The following is a 26,458-nucleotide window of genomic DNA, read 5'->3' on the forward strand; positions in this document are numbered from 1 at the left end:
AAATCAGTGTTTCTCCATTATCACAAGCGGCTTTAAAATAAGTGTTTTGCCAAATTTTAAAATAATTTTTTTAGTTTTTTTTTTTTTTTAATTATTTACTTCATACATAGTTATTTCAACCATACATTTAAAATGTCTTCCCCTTCACCTGGAAAAAGAAGAATGGATACTGATGTAGTGAAACTGTAGGTTGAAGTATTTATACATACATATATATATATATATATATATATATATATATATATATATATATATATATATATATATATATATATATATATATATATATATGTATGTATATATGTATATTTATATATATGTGTGTGTGTGTGTTTATGTATAAATATGTATGTATATATATGTGTGTATGTAGTGAGATATATATATATATAAATATATATATGTATATATATATATATATACATATATATATATATATATATATATATATATATATATATATATATATATAATATATATATATATTTATATATATATATATATATATTATATATATATATATATATATATATATATATATATATATATATATATATATATATATATATATATACATACATATATAAAAATTCTTATACTTTATGTCACATCACACTTGAATATTTCAGCAAATATACGCATTTTTTTGTTCTAACAAATCAAATAAAACAAAATAAACTATATATTAAGTAGCTATAATATTTGTAAGTAGAACAATGTATTGGAATGGTAAATAAATAAATTTAGTAGTCATTTTTAGTTTAAAACTATTCATCTGATTCTTTTGAATTACAGTTTTTAAAGAGACTCTTTACATTTCATTACTTTCTATTGATTGCTCCTATAATGCCATCTCTAGAATTAAAGACAACAGCTGCCTCTTTTACAGAGGATAGCTGTTACAAGTTTCACTTATCGTTCTACTGTTTGGTAAGACAGAATAATTTTTCAAAAGTTACACTCAGTTACTGTGTAACCTGTTTAGAACTTTGACCAAATCTTTATATCCAAGACTCTTAACAGAAAAGGTTTTGCGAAAAGCATAACTTTGTTCTAGACAATAATATTGATGATGTCGGTAGCAACAAAAATATTTTGTTCCTAATTAACTTTCTTTATTAAGCTAACCTTCCTGCTTCTATAACTATTATAAACCTAGTTCTCTAATATAAAGTTTCTGAACAGACAAAAAGGGCTTTTCTATCAATTATTGGTTTTATCAATTTCAACAAAACATCCTGCAGGAATTTTACAATTCAAATACATGTTATAGTCCATTTGTAAATTATTTACTTTTAATTGTGTAGAATCATAAAAGGACACAAAATACAAGGAGTTTCACAGCCAGATAATAAATCAAATTTTTTTTGAAAATTTGACTTTAAATTTAATTTTCAATGAAGATTTTTCTTTGGTATGAACATACATTATTACGCTAATTTCTTTCAATCTAACTAACAATTATAAAGATGTTGGTTTGTAAAAACAAAACGAACAATTAGTTAAGTCATTTTTATAAAAAAAAGTGAATATTTTGGTTTAGCAGTTTCACTTCTCTCCACCCCTCATATAAAAGTAATATAAAAGGACTTGGTAATGATTTTGGTTTCTCTGTTGAAAACAAAGAGACCGATATCATTACCAAGTCCTCACCTGTTCTCACTTTTATTATGTTGTGTGTTACATTAGGTCCACTAATTTATATGATTTTAGTCGCTTTTTCATCTAAGGTACGAAAAAAATGCTGGAATGGTAATTCATTAGAGAGTAAAACCAACTTACTCAGAGCCTGGTTGTTTTGAAATTAAACAAATGTAATTCATTATTAGTTCTTTGAAACCCTGCTGAATTAAATTTTACACTAGAAAACAGAGTTTTATCCTTTTACCCATCAAAATATAGTCATTGAAGTAAAAAAAGACACATACTGAAACTTTTTAGTCCATGTGTAATAAGTATTTGTGTTAATAAGCTGACTAACATATTAAAAAAGTTCACAACAAGGAGGTAATCCACTATTTTAAAAGGTGGTAGCCCTCCTTTCATTAAAGGTTATGAAATTAGAACTGTGGAAATGGCGACTGCTCAAAAAATCCTTAAAGGTTCAATAAGTGAAGTTAAAGATAAAGACAAAGTCACAATTTGCGAGAAAAATGAGTGTGGTGTTTGTGACAAGATCTACATTCTTGTCACAAGCGCTATACAATGAGTATAGCAAAGTATACAGTATAGCAAATTTACAGTATAGCAAAGACATCATTCAGTGTGAAATATGCAACAAATGGCATCACTGTAAGTGTGTAGGAATAATAAATGAGTTCTATAAAGTTGTTAGTTTGAATGACCAGGCATATTCGTTCTGTAAAGGTTTATATATAAATAAAAGGCGTTCTGTAAAGGTTTATATATAAATAAAAGACGAAAAACAGGCGTTCAAATAAATAAAAGCGTCAAGTATCAAAAGAAAAAATGGTCTGAAGTTATTTCTCAACAGCAAGATAAGGAACTAAAGACCAGAGCAATAGACGTTGACAAGATGCGAAATGTTCTACTACAAGTTCAAGAGAAAGTCATGGAGAATCTAAGTTAACTTAAAAATGCAGATACTAAGTATAATTCAACCAAAAAGGCTCATGATTTGACAATAAAAGAAAGAGAAGTTCTCAAAATTCTTGTCTCAGAGGCAAAGGAAAAAACAGCAAAAGAAATTTAAGGGGAATGAATACATATAGTAGGAGGCAGACCAGAGCGAATGAAAATCAAAATAAGGCTAAAGACATCTTGGGGAAATATATAATTGATAGAGTTTGCACAAATAAAATTGAGCAAATAATGAAGCCCTGTTATCTAATTACTTTGAGGAATCATCGTTAGTATGTTTGTACTTAAATGCAAGAAGTTTGATTAATAAAATCAGTGAATTCTGTTTATACTTTACAACCAGATATTATTGAGATAACTGAGAGTTGGGCTACAAAAAGGGTGTTGGACTCTGAACTTAAATTACCTAATTACATACTTTTTAGGCATGATAGACCAGTCAAAAAGTAAGGGGGAGGTGTGATACTATATATCAAAGCAGTATGGCAACCTGTTGCATATAAGCCTAAGTCTAACTATCCTGTGCATATATGGTGTTTTATAACTGGTTTGCAAAATGACAATCTACTGATTGGAGTCTGCTACAGAACAAACAATGTTAATATATTTGGTAAAGAAGTGGATAGTCTTCTGAGAGATCTTCTTCATTCAATTTCAAATTCAAGTTCAAACTTAAATGAAATAGTTTCTGACATGGCCACAGACAGAATATCCATTAGAGCTATCACTAGAAATCAGTTCATTCGCGATGCCATTAAAAAAGAAGTATATTAACTTCCAAAAAAAGAGAGATGGGTAATGAAGCTTATCAATGCTGATTTTCATAACAAGAAAAATCAAATGGTTTCAGAATTCGTTTTAAAAATTGGGAAGGGAAGAAAATCCAGTATAAATGTTGACAAGTATACAACTGTTTGTCACCGCCGCCTCTTTGGAATAAATCTGCATTGTAGTGAAGAAAATAAAGCATGCAAATTGGAATTAGTTTGCGTCTTTGGTTCATGCAATGCTGAAGCAATGGTTGAAAAAATATCAAATCACTTGAAGAGTTTTTTAATTAAATTTGAAAAAGATTTGGTAGGATCAACACAAGGTGATGCAGCAATCAACAAGAAATATATGAAAATTGTCAATATTATCGACCAGTGTTGCATTAATCATGGCATTCACTTTGGAGTAACTGACATTTTGTATAAAAAAAACAACCGAGTTAGTTTCAACAATCAACGATGAGTTCAAATGGCTAAAATAAGAGTTTTTGCTATTTCGGAACACAGCGAAAAGAACAGAAAATTTACAAAAATTATATGAGACTCTCCTAACAAATAAACCAATGCCCACAGACATTAAACAAGTTTTTTCAATTTCAACAAACTTTTGCACAAAGAATCGATTGTGCCTTTCGGACAAATTTCTAAGTTCTTTTGAGTTCCTTAAATTTTACTATAATAAAAAATAATGAGAGAAATTGGACTATTATTTTGTAAATTCCAGAAACAGAAACAGAAAACAGCTGTTAAAAACTTTTTTTTTTAATGTAAAACAGAAAACAGCTGTTATCTAAAACTGCCTGTTTTTGAGAAACTCTAATATGAAGTCAGTAGCAAAAAAAATTTAGAACCATATTTGACTATAATAAAGGAAAATTTGATTGCATTAGACAGGAGTTGCAAAAAATCAATTTAAAACTTAAAGGAAGCACCCTAGATTATTGGTCAACATTTAAATCAATATTGCTTGACTTAGAATCATCATATGTTCCAATATGAGAATATTGACCAAAATCTGAAGGTATCCTTAATAGGCCTATTATTGGTAGGATGAGTGAATGCATCTTTACCGAGAATGATGTGAGGACAAAATTGTCTAAACTTAGAATAGATAAATCGACTGGAGTTGATGATATAGGACCAAGGTTACTTTACAATATTCAAAATGAAATTTTTTTTCCACTTTATTTGCTGTTTTGTAAATCACTTGATGATGGGGTGGTGCCAGATGATTGCATGTAGTTCCACTATTTAAAAGCGGTAGTAGATCAAGCGTAGAAAATTACAGACCTGTTAGTCTTATTAGTCAAATTTGTAAGCTATTTGAATCACTAATAAGGGATGCTTTAATCAATTACCTTGAAATAAATAGAGTAATAGTAGACTTGCAATATTATTTATTATTGTTTTTAGAGCAGGTAACAGGATTTGTTGACAATGGAGATTGTGTAGATGTGATATATTTAGATTTGGCAAAAGCCTTTAATAAGGTTCCTCATCAAAGATTGCTAAAAAAGTTGAATAGTCATGGAATTGAAGGCAAACTTTTTCAATGAATAAATTCTTGGTTGATTAAAAGGGTTTTAAGAGTAGTTTGAATGAAAAAAAATTTACTTAGTGGCATACCACAAGGATCAGTGTTAGGTCCAATCCTATTTTTGATATATATTAATGATCTGGATACCGGTGTGACAAACCATATATTAAAATTTGCTGATGATACCAAAATATTCTCTTAAGTTAATACCAGAAGTGATGGTTTGCAACTCCAAGAAGATCTGCAAAAAAACTTGTTAAGTCTATTGAATGGCAAATGCAATTTAATGTTATGAAATGCAAAGTTATGCGCATTAGAAAAAAGAACATTGGTTATGAATACAGTATAAACAGGGTTATTTTAGAAAAAATTGAGACTGAAAAAGACCTTCGGATTGTGATATAACATGATTTGAAAGCATCTAACCAGTGTATGAGGACTTATGGCAATGCAAACAAAATTCTGGGAATGATAAATCGCACAATTGCCTATTTACAATCTGATATTATGATGAGACTAAATAAATCCTTAGTTCATCCACACAGAATATTGTACATCTATTTGATCACCTTTTTATGTCAAAGATAAAGAACTAATTGAAAAAATACAACATTGTTTTAGTAAAATTATAATAGAAGTGAAACATCTATCGTATGCAGATAGAATACTTAAACTAGGTCTTTGGACACTTGAGGAACGAAGGAACAGATCGGATTTAATAGAAGTGTACAAGATGTTCCATGGGTTTTCTACTATTTCATATAAAAAAAATTTTAAATCAGCCACAAAGAAAAGAACAAGAGGTCACCCACTTACACTCGTTAAGCATAGGTTCACAACTGTGGTCAGACAATATTTTTTCTCAGAACGCGTAGTGAGCCGCTGGAACTCACTTGATAGTGATACTGTAACAGTCACTTCCCTAAGTTGTTTTAAATCAAAACTTAACAAGTTACGCACAACAAGGATGGGCTTCTTTATGGACTAATGTCTACATAGCTCAATTGGTCATAACTGGATTGCTTTAGCAATACTGGTGTGGCCATACCAGGTAAATAAATAGTTAGGTAAGTTGGTTGTGCTTGTTCTTGCTCTGCATTCGAAGGTGTGAATGGTTATTTATGTTTTTCTTTTTGTTCGTTCTTGTTCTTCATTTGAAAGTGTGAAGTGGGGTTTTTCATATTTTATAACTTTTAACTTTATTTTTGTAATCATATTTGGTCACAATACTAAAATCATGCAAAACACTAAGGACAATAGCTCTTGTTGCTCTGTCTAATAATCAACAGTGAGCACTAGTTAGAGCATTCAGTTTCAGTTAAAATTTTAGTTGTAGTATTTTTTTTTGTTTTTTTGTTTCTTGAATGCTGATGATTTAAAATATAAAATTAAGAAGAAAACAAATTTTCAAATTTTCTGTGGTATAAAAAATATTAAATTCACCCCAAAACAATATATATATATATATATATATATATATATATATATATATATATATATATATATATATATATATATATATATATATATATATATAGAGAGAGAGAGAGAGAGAGAGAGAGAGAGAGAGATATTTTCTTTAGGAGAAAAGTTTTACCATATTTTGTTGACATAACAAAAATTTAAAAAAGATTGGAATTTTTTTTTTTATTGCCTGCTCTAGCCAAAACCCTGAATCAGTGTAGTCGCACTCCTCGCATGTTCTAACTATTTTTCAGTTGATGTAGCAGCACTACTAACATGATCTACCTATTTTTTTGTTGATGTAGCAGAATTATAAAATACTAATACCAATCTACTTATTGTTAATTTGTATATAAACTACTTGTTGGAAATAAAAAAAAATTTTTTATAGCTTTCAAAAAAAAAGCTTTGGCAATTTCAGTTAGCTCTAATTGATATAGCTTGATCAATAAATTAAAACGTTAATGATCATTTTTACATTAAATAAACTGCTGTTTGTTTTGTTTAAAAACTGATTCAGTTGGTTATGTTTTGTATGAACATTTTAAGAAATTTGTTTCTTCTTTTTTGTGATAGCTATATTGGAGCATTCATTGATTTGCTTTTGGTCAAAATGTCAGAGGTTTTAAAAACACTAAACCTAAAACAAAGGAAAAATATTGACTTGAAGTAATGAATTCTGAAAATATGTTAAAATACCAGTAAATATTCAGGTTTCATAACTGGAATGTGCTTTTATCTAAAAAAAAATTTAAATTAAAAAGAAAATACAGAAAAAGTTGCCAAAAAAGCTTTAACAGAACCGAAAAAGTCTAAGATTTAAACTTTTTTGCAAAAACAACTAACTTAAGAAGTGATTTCAAGACTTACAGCACTATTATTTTTCAACTACACTGGATGAGTATATTTCTTTGAAAAATCAAAGGTACACCAATGTTAATATTCTTCAAAAGCATGTAAAAGCTGGAATCTGGGTTGACTCAAGTTTCAGGATCTATATTGCCTAAAAAGGCTGCAGCAGTTGTCACAAAAAAAGTGGTTGAATTATGTTTGAACTTTGGTGACAGCAATGTCTGTGCAGTTACAGATAGAGCTTTCATGATGGAATACTGGTTCCAACTGAGTACCCATGGAATGCATTTGGCAGTTCAAGAAGTGCTGTACAAAAAGCCTTCTCAAAAATTGATAACAACACATTGCAAGTAACAAGCCACAAAGATGAAGTCAGCAGTGAGGAATCTTAATCTGACACAAAAGTCAGTTTTCTTGGTGCTGCCATGGATGAAAACATTCCAAAAGTGAAATTAGACTTGCAATCATCACAAAAGTCAGAAAAGTTATCAAAATCAAAACATCAAAAATCAAAACGGAAAAGAGATTTTGCTTTTGAGATTTTTATCAATATAACAATTAAAAATAAATATATTAGATCTAAATCTTATAAAGATATTATTTTAATTAGTTCATTTTAATAAAAAAAAATTTTAATGAGTTGTTATGATTTTTTACCAATTTTACCAGTAAATTATGCTTTTTTTTTTACCAATTTATTGGTAAATTTGATTGTACCAATATATTGGTAAAGTTTAATAATACCAATATATTGGTAAAGTTGATAAAAGTTGATACAGATGTTATTTAAAAATAAAAAAAATTAAGGAAATTATAGAAATGAGATTTTGACTTCAAGAAGTAATGCAGGCCTTGTTTTAAAGAGTTATGTTAGAGCTATATACGTACGCCTTAAGCAATTTTATGTAAGCAATTTTGGTTAAGTGACTTTTTTAACTTTTAAATTATTCTATAAACGGTAAGATAAAAGAAGTAATTTTTAAAAAAAATAACATCATGTTATTTATGTTAGATATAAGCGCTATTTATTAAGGAAAAAAATCTCAAATAAAATAAAAAATTTATTTTTGTTTTTATTTTATTGTAATGATTGATTTTTTGCTTAAAAATGCTTACACTAAAAGCTTGAAGCAATGATCATAATAATATACTTTAATTCTGATTTAAAAAAAATGATTTAATTTAAAACTAATTTAATAAAAATATATATTTTTTTATTCTGATAAAAAATATATATAATTTAATTTAGATTTAAACAATATATTAAGTTGATTAAAATTAGAGTTAAAGCTTGGGTTTAACTTAACTGTCAAATTTATTTAAAAATATTATTAAATATTGTTCAATATTTAAAAAATTAGCTCATTTTTATAGCAATTGTTTTTTCAATTTTCCTTCCTAAACATTTTTTTTTTACTCCAAATTAAATTTTAAATAAAGGGTTGCATCAAAAGTATGCTCACAGCGTAAGTTAAAATTATTTTTTTTATAGCGCAAGTTAAATCGCTTTTTGTAGTTGCAAAGCTGCTAATTGCAGCTTTGCAACTACAAAAAAATTTTTAAATAAATAATCATTTGTAGTTGCAGAGCAGCAATTAGAAATTTAAGAAATAATCATCTAAAAATTCAAAAATTTAACATACTTTAATTCATTTATGCAAATGTTGAGAAAAGAAAGAAATTTTTTACTATCTAACATTTTTAAAAATGTAATATTAAGTTGTTGTTTTTTTTTTAACTTAGTTTAGGTGCCCTAAGAAGTCCTTACAGTCTTATCACAGATCACCATGGATGAGCATTTAATCGGAAGTTCACGGCTCCTTCCTAACCCATTTTATAAAACTTGCCCAGAGGTGGAGTGGCTGCTCATTTTTAATTATTTTTTTTTCCTAATTATTCTAATATTAAAAAAAAAAAAATGAAATAAACATTCCCTTATAGTAATAATAAAAAAGAAGTTAAATAACGTTAACCTTGTTTCGTGGTAAATAATATTGCAGTAATTTAAAAAAGTTTATGTCTTTAAGAAATAAAAAAATAAAGAGAATTTTATGATGCTAAATTCACATTAAGCTATTGCGTTAAGCATTTTTTAATTTAAAACAAGGCTTGCAATGGTAGAAATTCTTCATTATAAACAGCTTTTATGAAAAGTGACATATTGCAGGCCTTCACAGGCAGGTGTTTATATCTTGCTATTATATGACCATGCAAATAATAATTTTATTTAAATTACCTTTGGAATAATAAACTTCGAATCTTTTATATTCACTCATTTTTCCATGCTTTATGTAAGGTTACTTTCTATATATATATGTTTGTGTGCCACAAAATTTGAAATCAATTTTTGAAAGCTTTTTTCTCAACCAATTTTGCTCAAATTTTGCACACTTAATCATTTTCGATGACAATACAAGGAAATGGAAAAATTTGACCAAAAAAAGTTAATTAAGTTAACAAAAATTTAATTTGTATTTCCCCATAAGAACACTGAATTAATAAAAAAAAAATTTAAAAACGTAACAGTAATTTTTCCTTCTACAAAAGATAACAAAAAAAGAATTTCTAGGCCCAATAAAATTCTGCTTGCATAAAGCATGGATTTGAAAAAAGAATTTTTTTTTGATTTACTAGTTTATAATATCATGGGAAACCATTTTAAATAAATTAAAAACTTACTTTTAATGATTGTTAATCAATCAATTATCTCTATCGTGACGTAAGCGCAAAAAATTTATACCGCTGTTTTAATTTTTATTGGAATTTTAAGATTTTTTAAAAAAAAGCTTAAAATTTCCCTCTCTCTCTTTTGTTTGTTATAGTATATTAAATTTTTATGTATCAATAATAGATCTTTAAAATGTTTTAATTTGTATTTTAGAAAATTAAAACAGATTTAAAAAAATTAATATGTAAGCAACTGAATTTGAACCCTCACTAAGACACACTAAACTGTCAATTTTTAACACTATTTAAAAAACAGAAAATGGAATGCAAATAAATAACTATATAAAACAAAAAATAAGTGCTTTAAATCAAAGTTAGGGAGATTTTGCCGCAATGCAATATTTATATAAAAGTAAAACTTAATAAAAGTAAAAGTATTGAATTAAAGATGTTTAATTTTTTGTTTTAAAAAATCGAAAGAGGTTTCAAAAAAAAAAAGTGGAAAAGTAAGGGTTTGAACCACGGTGATCTACTTCAGAATGCTGCAACCTAACCACTTTTGCCTCTAAGGGGTATATTTTGATAAAAGTTTTAAAAGTATTTAATTAACAAAAAACTTTATAAAACGATTAATAAATGTTATAAATCAAAATTAAGGAAATGTTGCCGCAAATCAATTTGAAAGTAAATGTAAAACTTGATATATGTTTTAACATTTTAAAGTGTTTAGTAAAAAAACTTTAATAAAATGTTTCAAAAAATAAGTTTTAAAGTAATTTATTTCAAATCTAATTAAAAACATAACAAAAAGTAAATTATGCTTCGAGTTAGAGTTTTGTTTTAGTGCTTAAATAACATATAGTAAAAATCTTACATAATAAAAATACATAATTAAAAAAAAAATTATTTTCTTTTTCATAGCGAATCGTTTTCATTTTTCTATAGTTTTTTTTATTTTTTTTTTTCTTCCTAGTTTAAGTTTAGCTTAGCGTTTCTTTTTTCAGTGCATTTCTGAAGTGTTTTCATCCAAACATCTAAACAGTTATGGTCAAGTTATTAAAAAAAAAATCATTTGTGTGGTCAGCAATGGCATTCGATTGCACGCCATTTCTGTCCAAGCCTATGTTTGGACTCAGCATAAACCACTGTGATGGAGCATTTGAAATCAATTAGTTCTGTTCATAATATTCTGTGTATTTCCACTTTTAATGATGACAACGCTTTTCTTTTTTTAATATTCTGATTTACTCCCAACAAGGCTGCAAGCAACCACTATTAAGTTGGGAGTTAATAAAAAAAAAGAATAGTATTGTATGAGTCAGAAAAACATGAAGATGGGAGAGAGTTCCAGAGCGTTAAAGTGCAAGGAAAAAAACTAGGTGAATAAAAGTTTTTAGAGTATGCAGATTTCTGGGACAATATTTTTTGCCATTGTTTCCTAATTTTCCTTTTTCTATTTAAACTTTGCAATTGTTTGAAGCAGTCTTATGGTATGGTTAGGTGTCTGTTCTGAAGGAATAACCCCATTGGTCAACTTGAACAAAGGAACAGTAAATCACATATTTTGTATAAGAAATTGATCACTGTAGCAATTGCTGCTACCTATTTCAGTAGTGTCCAATGTAATCAATTGCATTACATGAAAGACTATGTTTACAAATTTGTTTATATATATATGTACACAAATATGTTTATATATATATGTATATATATATATATATACATATATATATATATATATATATATATATATATATATATATATATATATATATATATATATATATATATATATATATATATATATATATATATATATATATATATATATATACACACACACACACACATATACAAGGGTTGAATTTAGCAATCGCAAAATGCAAAATCTAGAAAAATATCTAGTCTTCAAAATTTTAGTTTATGCAAAACCGTTTTCTTTGTTTGTTCAAGGGGCGAATCAACTTAAATTTGTTAGCAAAAAATTTATAAAAAATAAAACAATAAACTCCTAACTACTAAAGTAATAACACTCTAGCAACATTATTATAAAAGTAATAACACTAAAATAGTTTTATTACTTATATAAATAACTTATAACTTTTATAGTTCATTCTTTGTTCAAACAACATAAGTTCCATATTTTAATTGAAGTAGATAACCATCTAGTAAAAGAGTGGATATTCGAATAAAATTAAAAACTTGAGGAACTTAAACAACTTTATAAAAATGTGCTGTATTAAGGTACTGCATTAATTTTAAAATTAACCTATAAACATTTTTTATTTGTTGATTTTGAAATTAACGCGCATTTTTATGGACTATTGGTAACATTTTTCATTATGCTAAACTTTTATAAAGTTGTTTAAGTGTATTTGTCAAAGTTCCTAAAGTTTTTAATAGTATTTGAATATCCACTTTATTTTTTTTTGATGTTTTTCTACTTTAATTAAAGTTTGGAATTACTAATATTGTTTGAACAAAGAATGAACTTTAAAAGCTGTAAGTGCTTTATAAAAGTAATAACACTATTATAGTTTTATTACTTTTATAATCCAGTTAATGACTAGAGCATTATTATTATTGTAGACATAAGTTTATTATTTTGTTTTATTTTTTATAACTTTTTTGCTAAAAATCTTATAATAAATTGCTCCTTGAAAACAAAGCACATGGCTTTGCCTAAACTAAAATTTTGAAGACCAGATATTTTTCCAGACTTTGCAAACCGCGAACGCTCAATTCAACCCTTAATATATATATATATATATATATATATATATATATATATATATATATATATATATATATTATATATATATATATATATATATATATATATATATATATATATACATATATATATATATATATATATATATATATATATATATATATATATATATATATATATATATATATATATATATATATATATATATATATATATGTATATATATGTAAATATATATAAGATATATAGATATATAGATTTGACACTTACAGGCATTGTGCAAACTCCAAACTTTTGTATGTTTATGCTTATATCAAATAAGAATGTTTTGCAAAGAATTGGGGTGATTGGAGCTTGGGAACAAAAAAACACTAATTTTTGGGCCCACCCAGCCCTTAATGTGGGAGCAACGAGTTTATAAAATATTTTCTTTACTGTTTTTATCTAAATTTATATTGATCAACAAATTTCAAGTTTCATGCAATAATCTCATAGTGTTCAGTTTTTATGACCCTGCAATGTTTACAGCCCCCTCAAATTGAGGGGGATTAAAACTTTATATGGTCATAGTTTTTGAAAAATAAGAGATTATTGCATGAAATTTGAAATTTGTTGATGAATATAAATTTAGATAAAAATAGTGAAGAAAATATTTTATAAACTCGTTGCTCCCATGTTAAGGGCTGGGTGGGCCCAAAAATTAGGGTTTTTTTGTTCCTAAGCTCCAATCACCCCAATTCTTTGCAAAACATTTATTTTTGATATAAACATAAACATACAAAAGTTTGGAGTTTGCACAATGCCTGTAAGTGTCAAAACACAAACATCTAAAAATCCAGTGTACACCACTGTATATATCTTATAAAACTTTTGTATAAATAAAATAATTTACAATTCAAAAAAGCTTTCGCAAGACTATCCAGGCAGGGGGCCCCTGCCTAGATAGTCTTGCGAAAGCTTTTTTGCGAAAAGCTTTTTTGAATTGTAAGTTATTTTATTTATCCAAAAGTTTTTTTTTAATTAATTTTTACATATTTTATATGTACTTATTTAATAATATAGTTAAAATTTAAATAAATATGTGATACTGCTAAAATTGTTGTAACGGATTCATTTTAATAAAACAACCTTGTCAAAATAATGATAACCATATTACGTTGTTCTATAAAAACAATTAATGGTACTTCTACATATTGTTATAAAAGTTCACTCATTTCATTTCTTTTTTATGAATAAAAATGTCATTAATTACGAAAGCTTCAGCAAACTCTTTAATTACATTTGGGAAAATGACAAATCATTAAAAAAAACTTATGTAATTAAACTTTTTTATAAATAAGTTGGATGCTTGTAAAGTTAAGATAATATGTTTTTAAAGGTACTTTTTTTCTTTGCTCAGAGCTATTTGTATATATATATATATATATATATATATATATATATATATATATATATATATATATATATATATATATATATATATATATATATATATATATATATATATAGTATATATATATATATATACATATATATATATATATATATATATATATATATATATATAAGTATATATATATATATATATACATATATATATATATATATATATATATATATATATATATATATATATATATATATATTATATATATATATATATATATATATATATATATATATATATATAGATCTATAGTTTGTTGTCTTTGGGAAGAGCGGAAGGAAAAAAGTGATTCTTACGCCAACACATACGTCACTTTTAATTACTTTTGACTTTCGTCCAACACGAAAGTCAAAAGTAATTAAAAGTGACGTTTGTGTTGGCGTAAGAATCACTTTTTTCCTTCCGCTCTTCCCAAAGACAACAAACTATAGATCTATATATATATATATATATATATATAAAGTAAAAACCATTAATTTAATTACAAATAAATTGTTTTTTAAAAAAACCACAAAAACGCAAATTTAATTGATCAGAATGTTTTAAAAACATTCTGAGTGTTTTTTAACAATATAAACAATGTTTTTATTTTTATTTTTTTTAATAAAATGTTTTTATTTTTAATTTTTGTAATAAAATGTTTTTATTTTTATTTTTTTTTACATGTAACCATGCGCGGAGTGTTGCTACATCGACTATCTTATAGCCTGACTCGCAAGGGAGTGCTGCTACATCGACTGACAAATAGCCTGACTCGCAAGGGAGTGCTGCTACATCGACGGACAAATAGCCTGACCCGCAAGGGAGTGGCTCTACATCTACTATCTTTTAGCCTGACCCGCAAGGGAGTGTTGCTACATGGACTGAGGGTTTGGTTGGGGCAGGCAGTCTATCAATTAATAAAAAAAAATAATTCCGGTCTTGCGTTTTAATTTTTACTTTTTGTCAATAAAATATGGAAAAAACTTTCGGACAACATCTACGGGTTGTGTATATATATATATATATATATATATATATATATATATATATATATATATATATTTATTTATATATATATATATATATATAGAGAGAGAGAGAGAGAGAGAGAGAGAGAGAGAGAGAGAGAGAGAGAGAGAGAGAGAGAGAGAGAGAGAGTCTTTTATATATAAGCATAAAAGAGTGTCCCAAATAATAACAAATTTTTAAAATGTCTATACAGACTTAAATGTGTTTAATATAATAAAATATCAACTTAAAATAGTTTTTATTTTAAGTTTATTAAATAAAAATCGTTTTTTATTTAAATACTCAGTTTTTGGTATTCAGGAACTCCAAAAAAAATAAAGCTGCTTGTAGGCTACTTTTGGGAAGAAAAAAAAAAATTATTTATACATTTTTTTTTTTCTTTGTTTTTTTTTTTTTTGTTTAAAGAAAAGTCTAATGACTTCTTAAGTCCTTGGTTGATATATGTAGTGAAACCTATCCCTGGTAGTACCAGGCTCAATTTTTATGATCAACTTATTCATCAATTTTCTTGTTACATGACTGAGAAACTTGTAACAGCAATATAAAACAAACAAAAAAAAGTACTATTTAAAAAGTAGCCCCTTTAACTGTAGTTCCCTTCCAGGCCTTGGTGAGGTGAATTAAGTAAAAAGTATTAATATTTAATTTGTAATTAATAATATTTTATATAATTATTATAATTTTTAACATTAAATAAATTTTTATGTATAAATTATAAATAATTTAAAATTGGTTTACATATAATATTCAAGACTTTAAAATGTTGTCAGCAATATGTAAAAAAAACTTTAAATCAATAGCTTTCAGATGAGAAACTTGCTTGGCTTGCCAATTTCTGTCAAATAGATTGTTAGTTAAAAAAAAACTTTCATTACAATATGCTGTCTCAGAATTAATTTAAATTAGCAACAACAGCATTGAAAGATTTGTTTACTGCATGAGGTTGGCAAGTAAATTTGAGCGGCGAATTTAAATATCTTGTAAACTTTGTATTGGAAATTAAAAATATATATTTTTTTTGTTTTTGTAAATTTTGTTTTAACGTTTTGTCTTTTTTTTTTTCATATCACGTGTCATTCATACATCAATTAATTAAATGTCACTTGTTATTGAGTATCACAGGTACATGTACACATAAAATGATATTAAAAACAAGTGCAATGTTTAAATAATTATAACACATTATTTAACAAAATATTACACATAAAATTAGTTCACTACAATAGATTTTTTTCTTTTTCTTTTTTACTAGTTAAAAAAAATGCATAAGGAAAATATTATTAAATGAAAGGATATTGTTATAACCTATGTGTCTTCTTTGTGAATGTTATAGAATTGTAGAGATAAATTCATCTCTACAATTCTATAACATTCTCAAAATAATGATTTTATTATAACAACCAATCATTAAAGTCAATCAGCATAGTTATTATTCATGGTATTAATTTATTATGCAAATACATGGTTTTTATTATTCTAGTTATGAGCAAGAATTACTGTAGCATGTTAATTGTACAATTAGTTATTTTACATGATTATCTTATGCAAATCCCAAGATTGATTGATCAAGCTATTAATATTCTGTAAAATAATTGTGTTAAATAATTATGATTAAATAAAAGTGACCCACTTATTGACTGGTATCTAGTTAATCATTTGTATACAAGATTATACTTGGAAATGTCCACAAAATACCAGAGGCTTCAAAAAGCATTTTTACTTCCTGCTGGTACTTCTGAATGAAATTAAAGCCACATGTGTACTGCTCAGCATGTGTTCTTACAATGTTTGCCAAAAATGAGAGACTAATTTAATTTTTGAAAAGTATAAAAACTGGACAGCACAAAAATGAGTAAAAGTGACATTCTCTCATGGTTGTATGCATGGTTACACAATTCTGTTCTTTCTCTTTGCATGTTTATCAACCTATTGAAGGAAGATTCAAATAACAAAACTCTACCTTAAGGCACCATTCAAGCTCAACAAATTACTTTTTTTTTAACAAATTACATACACAAAGGTGACCACTAGCTTAACATGTTAGTTGCATAAAAGTTTTATTTTGTGTTAACTGTTAATTAACAGTTTATATTACTTGTTATTACCAGCGTAGTACTAATAAAATCAGCTTTTATTGATTCCTCACAAAACTACTAAATGTTTAATTTACCAGTTAAAATAAATGTTTAGCTCCTTATTAGTTTTTAATCTTTTCTTGACATATTTTTATCTGTAAAAATGATTTTTTAATGTATTGTTTTACTAATATATTTGCTTAAAGCAAGAATATCAACCTTGTTTATAACCAGAATAAGTACTTTTCTTATTACCATAATATCAAATTATGTTTTTTTTAAACCAGAATATAATCTTACAACTGCAGTCCTTGAAATTAGGGTTTGATTGCTAACCTAAAGCTGTCGGAGGTCGGCAAATTTTTGCTGACCTAATTTCTACATTGTTATGATAACCCTTTTGTGTTAAAAATTTTGTGCCAGCCAAATATAGTTTAAGGCTGGCAATAAATTGGGGATCTTAATTTTTAAACTCCAAGGGCTGTAACCTTTTAACTTAGCTCAAATAAAGCTGAATTAAATGGTACCAAAATACTTTAGTCTAACTAAGTTTCATGAGAAAATAATCTCAAGGGATTATTTTGTCATGAAATGTAAAAAAATAAAAAAAAAGCTTTGTGTAAGATTACAGTAGTCAAGTTTAAAATAAATAAAAAATTGACTTTTTTTTTTTATATTGATTTGTTTTTTGTTTTTTTTAATTTTTTATGTTAATTTACCTCCCCCAAGACCAAGAAGGCCACTACAGACAAGGAGGCTACTTTATTGTGGCTATAACCCTCTCCACTACAGACAAGGAGGCTACTTTATTGTAGTTATAACTCTATAACTCCAAAACACGAACTTTGACAAACAAAGCCGCTGCACATAGAAACAAGTTGAGCGCAGTACTTCCAGGGATGTGGTGGAGATTGAACTTAGAACCACTCACTTATGAAGCGACCCCTCTACCACTACACCACTACCACATTTAAAAATAGAATAACAAAATATATATATATATGATGAATGAGTAAAAGCTAATAAATTTTAGTACAAAATCCAAATGTACCTCAATATTGATACAATTTAGCATTTCTTATAAAACTTCTAAAAATAAAGAAATTTAAATATAAATATTTTTAGGTCAAGTTAAGAAATCCAAGATTTAATTTTTTGATTGTAAGTTAATTTGATGTATATTACCTTTATATTTATTTTACCTTTTTTGTATTAGAGAGTTTTGTATTTAATAAAAAATCATTACCAAAAGGAGATAGTTAAAAGTTTTCTTTGTTTGGCAATTTCAGGTAGTGAAATTAATTAAAATCTTAAATTTTTTGTTTTTTTTTTAAAAACTTTCAAAAAGTTGTTAAGATTATCATCACTGGGAAATTAATTGTAACTAAATTGTAACATCTACATCAAATATTTCATTACAACTAAATTGTAACATTATCAAATATTTTATTGTATTAATTAATTAATTCAAATGTATTAAAAGCTTCATATTTCTCTTTTACATTTTTGTTTCTTTTCTACTGTATTTTCAAACCTATTTACAAACTACAATCGAGGAGGCTTCTCTCTTTTTTTTTAAATCTATGTTTTTTTAATTGTTGTTACAACCCTTTACTCAAATTATTGACTCTGAAACATGGGCCTTGATAAACAAGGGCACTGAACCAGTACAAAGTTGGGATCAAATTCAGAATGTCTACTTAGCAAACAATCCACCACTAAATATAATATAATATTACAGAATATTTATTTATTTTTGGTTCTATTTTAATGTGATTTTTTTCCCTTGATGATACCAAATTATATTCTTTTTTATTAATAACTTTATATATTATTGTGTGTAAATATGTATATATATGTGTGTGTGCATATATATATATATATATATATATATATATATATATATATATATATATATATATATATATATATATATATATATATATATGTAAATTATGTTAGTGTATTTTACAAATAGAGTGCTCAATGTTCTTAAAGAACAGGCAATAATAAATTAGTAAAAAACACTAATCTAACTTTTATACTTAAAGTAGAAGATAAAAGTTAGATAAGTGTTTTTTACTAATTTAATATATATATATATATATATATATATATATATATATATATATATATATATATATATATATATATATATATATATATATATATATATATATATGTATGTATATCTGTGTGTATGTGTGTGTATGCATTTATACATATATATATATAAATGCGTATATGTATATATATATTTATATATATATACATATATATGTTTATATATGTGTGTGTGTGTGTGTGTGTGTGTGTATACATATATATATATATATATATATATATATATATATATATATATATATATATATATATATATATATGTATTTATATATGTGTATATATATATATATATGTGTATATATATATATATATATATATATATATATATATATATATATATATATATATATATCAATTGGAGTTTTTTTTCTTTCTTAGAATTGAAAGCAACCATGATGTTACAATTCTTGGCGGGTTAAATGAGTTTGTTGTTAAATTTTTTGGACCAAAAGAAAGTATGACTTCATATATAAATATGTGTGTGTGTATATATATATATATAAATTTTGTCCTAAAATACATTAACCGTGGCCTTAAAGGTTTATGCTTATGCGAAATGAGAATTGTTTTGCTAAAAGTAGTGATGATTGGAGCATGTTAACAATTATACCTAAAAAAGTTTGCAGTCTTTATCCTTTACGTTAGAGTGATGAGCTAATAAAAATATTTCATATACTAAAATCAAATTCCTTGACAGATTTTTTTTTTTCTAATAACCTTTTGGCGTTCAAAATTTTTCATGTAAAATTTACAACCTCCTTTATTTTGGGGTAACATTTAAAGATTATTAGATAAAATCTAATTCTTTTTGATGAGTTAAAATTTAATATAATAAAAAAAAAATTTTAAATAAAGAAAAAAATATTTTATAAATGCATTTATAAACCATACATTTGGGGTTACGACTGCAATCTTTTTGAGGTTATTTGTGTTCTTGGGCTAAAATGATTGCAATTTTTTGCAAAAAGTTCTTGTTTGACTTTTTTTTTAACATATTTACTTCCAACAAGACTGCAAGCAACCACTATTAAAGTTGGAAGTTTCTATTAGAGTTGGAAATTGCTATTAGAGTTAGAAGTTGTTATTAAAGTTAGAAAAGAAAAGATGAAGTTTATAAAGCAAGATGATGGTTAACAAAAAATTTAAAAGATTGCAAATCATATGAATCAGGAAAACAAGATGAAGCGAGTCAAATTCCAAATAACTGATGTTTAAGGAAAAAAACTAAATGAAAAAGAGTTTTTGGAGCACTTAGGAACAGTCGCAATAAAAGGATGAGACTTGAATGACGAGTAACACAAGAGTAACACGAGTAACACAGGAGTATTATTGAATGACGAGTAACACAAGAATGAATTTAATATAAAATAATATATTATTTCAAGAAAAGAGAAAGCAACATTATGACAATGCATTTTTGCACCTTCTCTAGAAGAGAAATGGTATCATTCGAAGATCCTCTTCAGATATGGCAACAGTTCATCCATACAAGGATGGATTAGAGATTTATAGAGATAAAGAATAGAATCTGTAGTAAGAAAGTGGTGAGCACAAAAAAGAGATGCAACCTTAGCAGATGTTAATTTTACAATGGATATGATGTATGGTTTCCGAAAAAAGATCGAAAGTAAGAATTGATTTTAGAAGACAAAAGGCAAATGACTCATTGAGTACATCACCGTTTATAAATATAGAAAGATCTAAATTATTGCAATAATAATTAGCTGAAAAAAATTGAGTTTTATCTAAGTTGAAGCTCACCAGCCACTGAGAGCCCCATGATGTAGCAAAAATGAGATCCTTTTCAAGCTCAGATGCCACCTCCAAGCAATCAGAGAGTGTTGGCTTCTTATTGAGACAAGAGTAAATGGTAGTATCATTAGTGAAAAATGCCACCTTAGATGTGAGATGGGAGGTCATTAATGTGAATTTAAAAAAAGTATAGAACCAAGAATAGAACCTTGAGGAACTCCTGAAGTTACAGGAAATAAAGAAGTGTGCTGTCCATTGAGGACAACTTTTATACTACCATTGGTAAGGAAGGATTCGAAAATCTTTAAGATTTTACCTGATACACTGTAAGACGAGAGCTTATGCAAAAGACCAGCATGCCAAACTTTATCAAAGGCTTTAGAAATGCCAAGAATGATAGCCTTAACCTCTCCACATCTATCTAATGCACAATAAAATCTATCAGTTATTAGCGTTAATAAATCAGTAGTAGAACGAAAAGATCGTAATCCATATTGATGATCAGAAAGTAAGTTATTAGATTCAAGATGAGAGATTATGTGTTTGTTAATCAAAACTCAAAAATCTTGCTTATGATAGGAAGAAGACTAATAAGACAGTAGTTAAACAAGTCAGATCGCTCTCCAGAATTTTTGAAAATAGGGATAACAGATGCTGCTTTCCAGCCGTCTGTGAAACAAGATTTTGATAAGCACTTGTTATATAGTTTTAAAAGTATAGATGATAGCTCAGGAGAGTACTTTAACAAGGCTATAACAGGTATGTTGTCTGGACCACAAGCTGTAGAAGAGTCTAAGCAGGAAATCACTTTAGATACAGAAGCTAGTGTGATATGAATGTCAAGCAATGGAGCAACCTGTTTTTTGGCTTTATTAGGTAGAATGTGATTAATGGAATCAACAGATGAGATTGATGAAAAGTTCTTAGCAAACAATTCAACTTTGTCTTTAGGTGAGGTAACCAAAATCTAAACCAAGCAAGAGAGGAAAAATATTAGATTTGCCCTTATTATTGACATTGTTCAAGATTTTCCAGAAGTTTTTAAAGCATAATTTTTTAGATGAAAAACAAGATTTAGTGACCTTAGAATAGCTTTAGCAATTGAAAAAACCTTTTTACAATGGTTTCTAACAATAGCAAACAGACGTTTGTTTTCTGGAGAACTGTTTTGGCAATAGATATGGAAGTAATGGATAAGCTTGGAAATTGCAGCAGCACAGTGCAAAGAAAACCATAGAGAAGTGTGAGGCTTGACTTGGAATCGGCGAGAGATAATAAAAAATTCCATGCCAGCCTGATATTACTTAAGAAGTACATTTGTCAGCATCAAGGCAAAAGATTTCTAATTAAGGGCCACTCGAAGAAAATCATGGAAAGAGTCCCAGTTAGGTTTAAGGTAGTTGTAAGAGGTATGGTGATGATGAAGAAGAATGAGGTAATAGTTTTAAAAAGATCAAACCATGATCAGAAGCACCTAAAGGTGAATTTGGAGAAACTGAGCACTGACTAGGACCAGAAACGAGACATAAGTTGAGTAGAGAAGCTAAATGATTCAGATTGTCTTGAAAATAAGTTATAAAGTTGTCTAATTATGTTAGAGGTTAAGAAAGGGGAAAGTTGTGGGTCTTTAGATATGCAAAGTCACTGACAATAGAACTAAGCCATTCAGTGTAATGAGCATTAAAGGCACCTACAACAACCATATTGGTTAAAGAATAAAGAGTAAGAGCTTGGTCAATTTCATCAGAAATAACAGAAAAGAATGCAGACTTGAGATAAAGGATAGCGATATAGAATGAAGAAAAAGTTGATAGAGTAAAGTAGTGCTAAACAAAAGCGCACACTAAAAGAATAGTTCTTGCGTTTTCAATGGAGTACGTTTTTGAAACCATGACAAATCTAAGTTATTATAATTCATATGCATGAAATAAAAAGTAAAATAAAAAATTGATGAAATGAAAAATAGACGCAAAAAAATATTCTTAGCTAAAAAAACTAAAAAGACTCTTTTTCAACTTGCAGCTGCAGAAGATATCGAGTATTATCTTAACCTAGGAGAATCCAAACCATCCACATCTTCAAAAACATAATTTGTTGTTTAAGCAAGGGTTCTGTATTTACGCTAAATTATTCAGAAGTGGATAAGAGCTGTAGCATTATATTTAAGCTAAAAACTTGGTGGATACAGAACTCGTATATTATGCGTTTTACGGTAATATTATTTATTAAATCTTAACATAAGTAAATTATATAGTTAACAAAACAATATTAATTTTAGAAAAGAAGTAGTGAAATAGAAAAAGTTGCAATCCCCTAAATCTGTCTGTGGATTCAAACCTAATTTTCAAACAAATGTGTGAATTCTGACGAATGTAAATGCCCAGGCCAAGTATGTGACTATTGGAGTCTTTACTAATTAAAGGAAGATAACCATCAGCATCAAGATCACAAGATGAGACAGCTAAACTCAAATTAGTTTTGCAAAGAGTAAGTTGGTCTGGTGAATTTTGCAAGTCTCATCAGAAGAAAAGTTACTTCGAATATTAGTGAACAATAGATTTAGAGAACTTGGTGATAAAGTTGGATTTTTGTGTTTTATAATTTTCGATACTTTATTCATTTTGTTAAAGAATTTGACTTGAAGCGTAGGTGGTACTCAGTACACTACCTAATAGTCTAAGCAATTGCCTTATTACTTTTAATAAACCCTGAGCCGTAACAAAGGGCTCTAAATGTAGCCTCAACAATGCACACAAAAGGTACAAACAGGGACGCCATCCTTGTGCAACATAACACTCTTAGTACTCTGATATTTTAAAGCTGTTGATGGAATCAACCTCTATGAGAGCTACCATAGAGTTTGGGAAACCTGACTACAAGTCAGTCTCAGAACCATAAAAATGAGTTTTAGAGCTGTACCCTCATTAGGAAACAATAGAATAAGTTGCCTAGTCATAAAAATAGAGACACAAGCAAATCCCATGCATTGAGTCTTGAAGATCCAACATTCAACTTCCTAAACTGGAAACAATATTACTGAAATCAATATATCTGAAACATCAAAATATCCTGTGTCTGCCCTTATACGATAGAAGGAATAGATTGCTGCCCCATGCCAAACTTTCAGTCAATGTAGTGGCTCTCCTTTGCGGCAGCAGGCTATAAGATAGTCAATGTATGTACTAATGCCCCTGGCAATTTCAGTGTGATGTTGCAGTAATTATCTAGGCCTAGGACCATTTAATATATTTCTGCGATTATTTTAAATAAGTTTTATTCTTTAATCTCTCATTGTCATTTTTTATGCATCCAAGTTTAGGAAATATGAATGAACAAAATGTTTTTAAGCAAGTGATAAATAAAATAAAATACATCAGCAGGCTTTAGATAATAATTGTTATAATATCAAAATCATTTTTATTTAGCTCCATATGAAGGTGGGATTTGGAAAATTCGAGTCGATCTACCTGATAAATATCCATTTAAATCTCCTTCAATCGGTAAGTAGAAAAAAATTAGAAGTATTTTTAATTTTTCTCTTTCAGATTCCTATATGAGAAATATAATTTTTTTTCTTTTTAGGTTTTTTGAATAAAATATTCCATCCAAATATTGACGAAGCGTATGTCTATTTTATGTGTATTTTTTATTTTAATGTTTTTTTTTCTGTGTCTCAAGGAATGTTGTTTATGTTACTAATGTTAAACATTATGACTACATTACAAATAAAAAATTACATTACAGGACTCGAATTAACGATTAAAAAAATCTAATCGCAAAAGAAAAAAAAATTTTGGACACGCCCCCCTCCCCTGGCGCCGCTCGGCGGTAATGGGGGGGGTTACGTTAGAATAAAGTTGTATCTTTTGTACATTAGTTCGTCATGTTATTTTTTTAACATGTTATCCATCATATTTAAATGTTATCCTATAATATATATATATATATATATATATATATATATATATATATATATATATATATATATATATATATATATATATATATATATATACATTATATAAATTTTCTAAAAGATGTTCCGTCATATCAGGATTTAGCCAAAACTGCTAAAATAGAATTTTATTGTCGCTGGTCTTTGTTGTTTCCTTTTATATAACTATTTACTCAAATATAGGTCAGGGTCAGTTTGTCTTGATGTAATTAATCAAGCATGGACAGCATTGTATGGTTAGTGTTTTTTGATATATTTAATAAATTTAAATTTAATAAATTAAACATGAGTTTCATTAAATCTACTTTTACTATTATAATAAATTTTTTATTTTTATTTAAAATAAATGAAATTGTTAATTATATTTTCTAGATTTAAATAATGTGTTTGAATCATTTTTACCGCAATTACTCGCTTACCCAAATCCTATCGATCCACTAAATGGTGACGCTGCGGCGTTGTATCTTCACAAACCCGAAGATTATAAAAAGAAAATAAAAGGTAAGTTCCTAAACTCAGTTTTGTCAGTTTTTTACTACTCTTTATATATGTATATATATATATATATATATATATATATATATATATATATATATATATATATATATATAAAATATATATCATATATAAAATATATATCATATATATATATATATATATATATATATATATATATATATATATATATATATATATATATAATATATATATATATAATATACATATATATAAAATATATATATATTATATTTATATATATATTATATATTTATATATATATATATATATATATATATATATATATATATATATATATATATATATATATATATATATATTAAATATATATATATATATATATACGTTTGATTTTTATATATATATATTTTAAACGTTTGATTTTTAAATTTATTGTGTTCTTGTTTGTTTGTTTTTTTTTGTTTATAAAGAGTACGTAAAAAAGTACGCTTCGCCTGAAGTTTTAGCTGAACAAGAAGAAGCAAATATGTCTGATTCTTCAGAAAGTTCGCTGAGTGAATTTTCTGAAGATGAAACCGCTGACATGGAGTTATAGTCTTTGCGACATGTTTGTAATTATATTATTTTCATATATTTTTGCGTATTTTAGAGCATATTATTGCTAATCTTTTTTAATTTCTCGCACTCGCTAATAAAAAAAAGTAATTGAGTGTAAAAGTTATGATTATAAAATGTAAAAAGTATAAGTATTTTATTTCAATTTATTTTTTCCAATTTTATGTTAAGGTATTTTTATTTATTTTTTTGCTTTTTTGTTTTGTTTTCTTTTTTTCTTTTTTCACTTTTCTCTTTGGTGTTTGCCAAATTTCTTTACATAAATTTTTTTTTATTATTATATCGCGGTGCCTTAGGATTTATTTGAAATAGTGAAACGAATTATGTACAGTTTGTAAATATAATATTTTCGTTCGAGTGAAATTACGTAAAAA

The 26,458-nt window shown here is 26.5% G+C and overlaps 1 protein-coding gene across 1 annotated transcript; it reads left to right on the forward strand.

Moving 5' to 3' along the window:
* On the forward strand, positions 1-26,458 carry LOC100214879 (ubiquitin-conjugating enzyme E2 H). The gene is made up of 7 exons (XM_065817057.1): positions 1-185; positions 19,661-19,737; positions 24,460-24,534; positions 24,617-24,656; positions 25,173-25,225; positions 25,362-25,490; positions 25,940-26,458. Exons 1-7 carry the CDS (start codon positions 133-135, stop codon positions 26,062-26,064), a joined length of 552 nt encoding a protein of 183 aa, XP_065673129.1. The 5' UTR covers positions 1-132; the 3' UTR covers positions 26,065-26,458.

Source organism: Hydra vulgaris, chromosome 14, assembly GCF_038396675.1.
Source record: "Hydra vulgaris chromosome 14, alternate assembly HydraT2T_AEP".
Taxonomy (NCBI): domain Eukaryota; kingdom Metazoa; phylum Cnidaria; class Hydrozoa; order Anthoathecata; family Hydridae; genus Hydra; species Hydra vulgaris.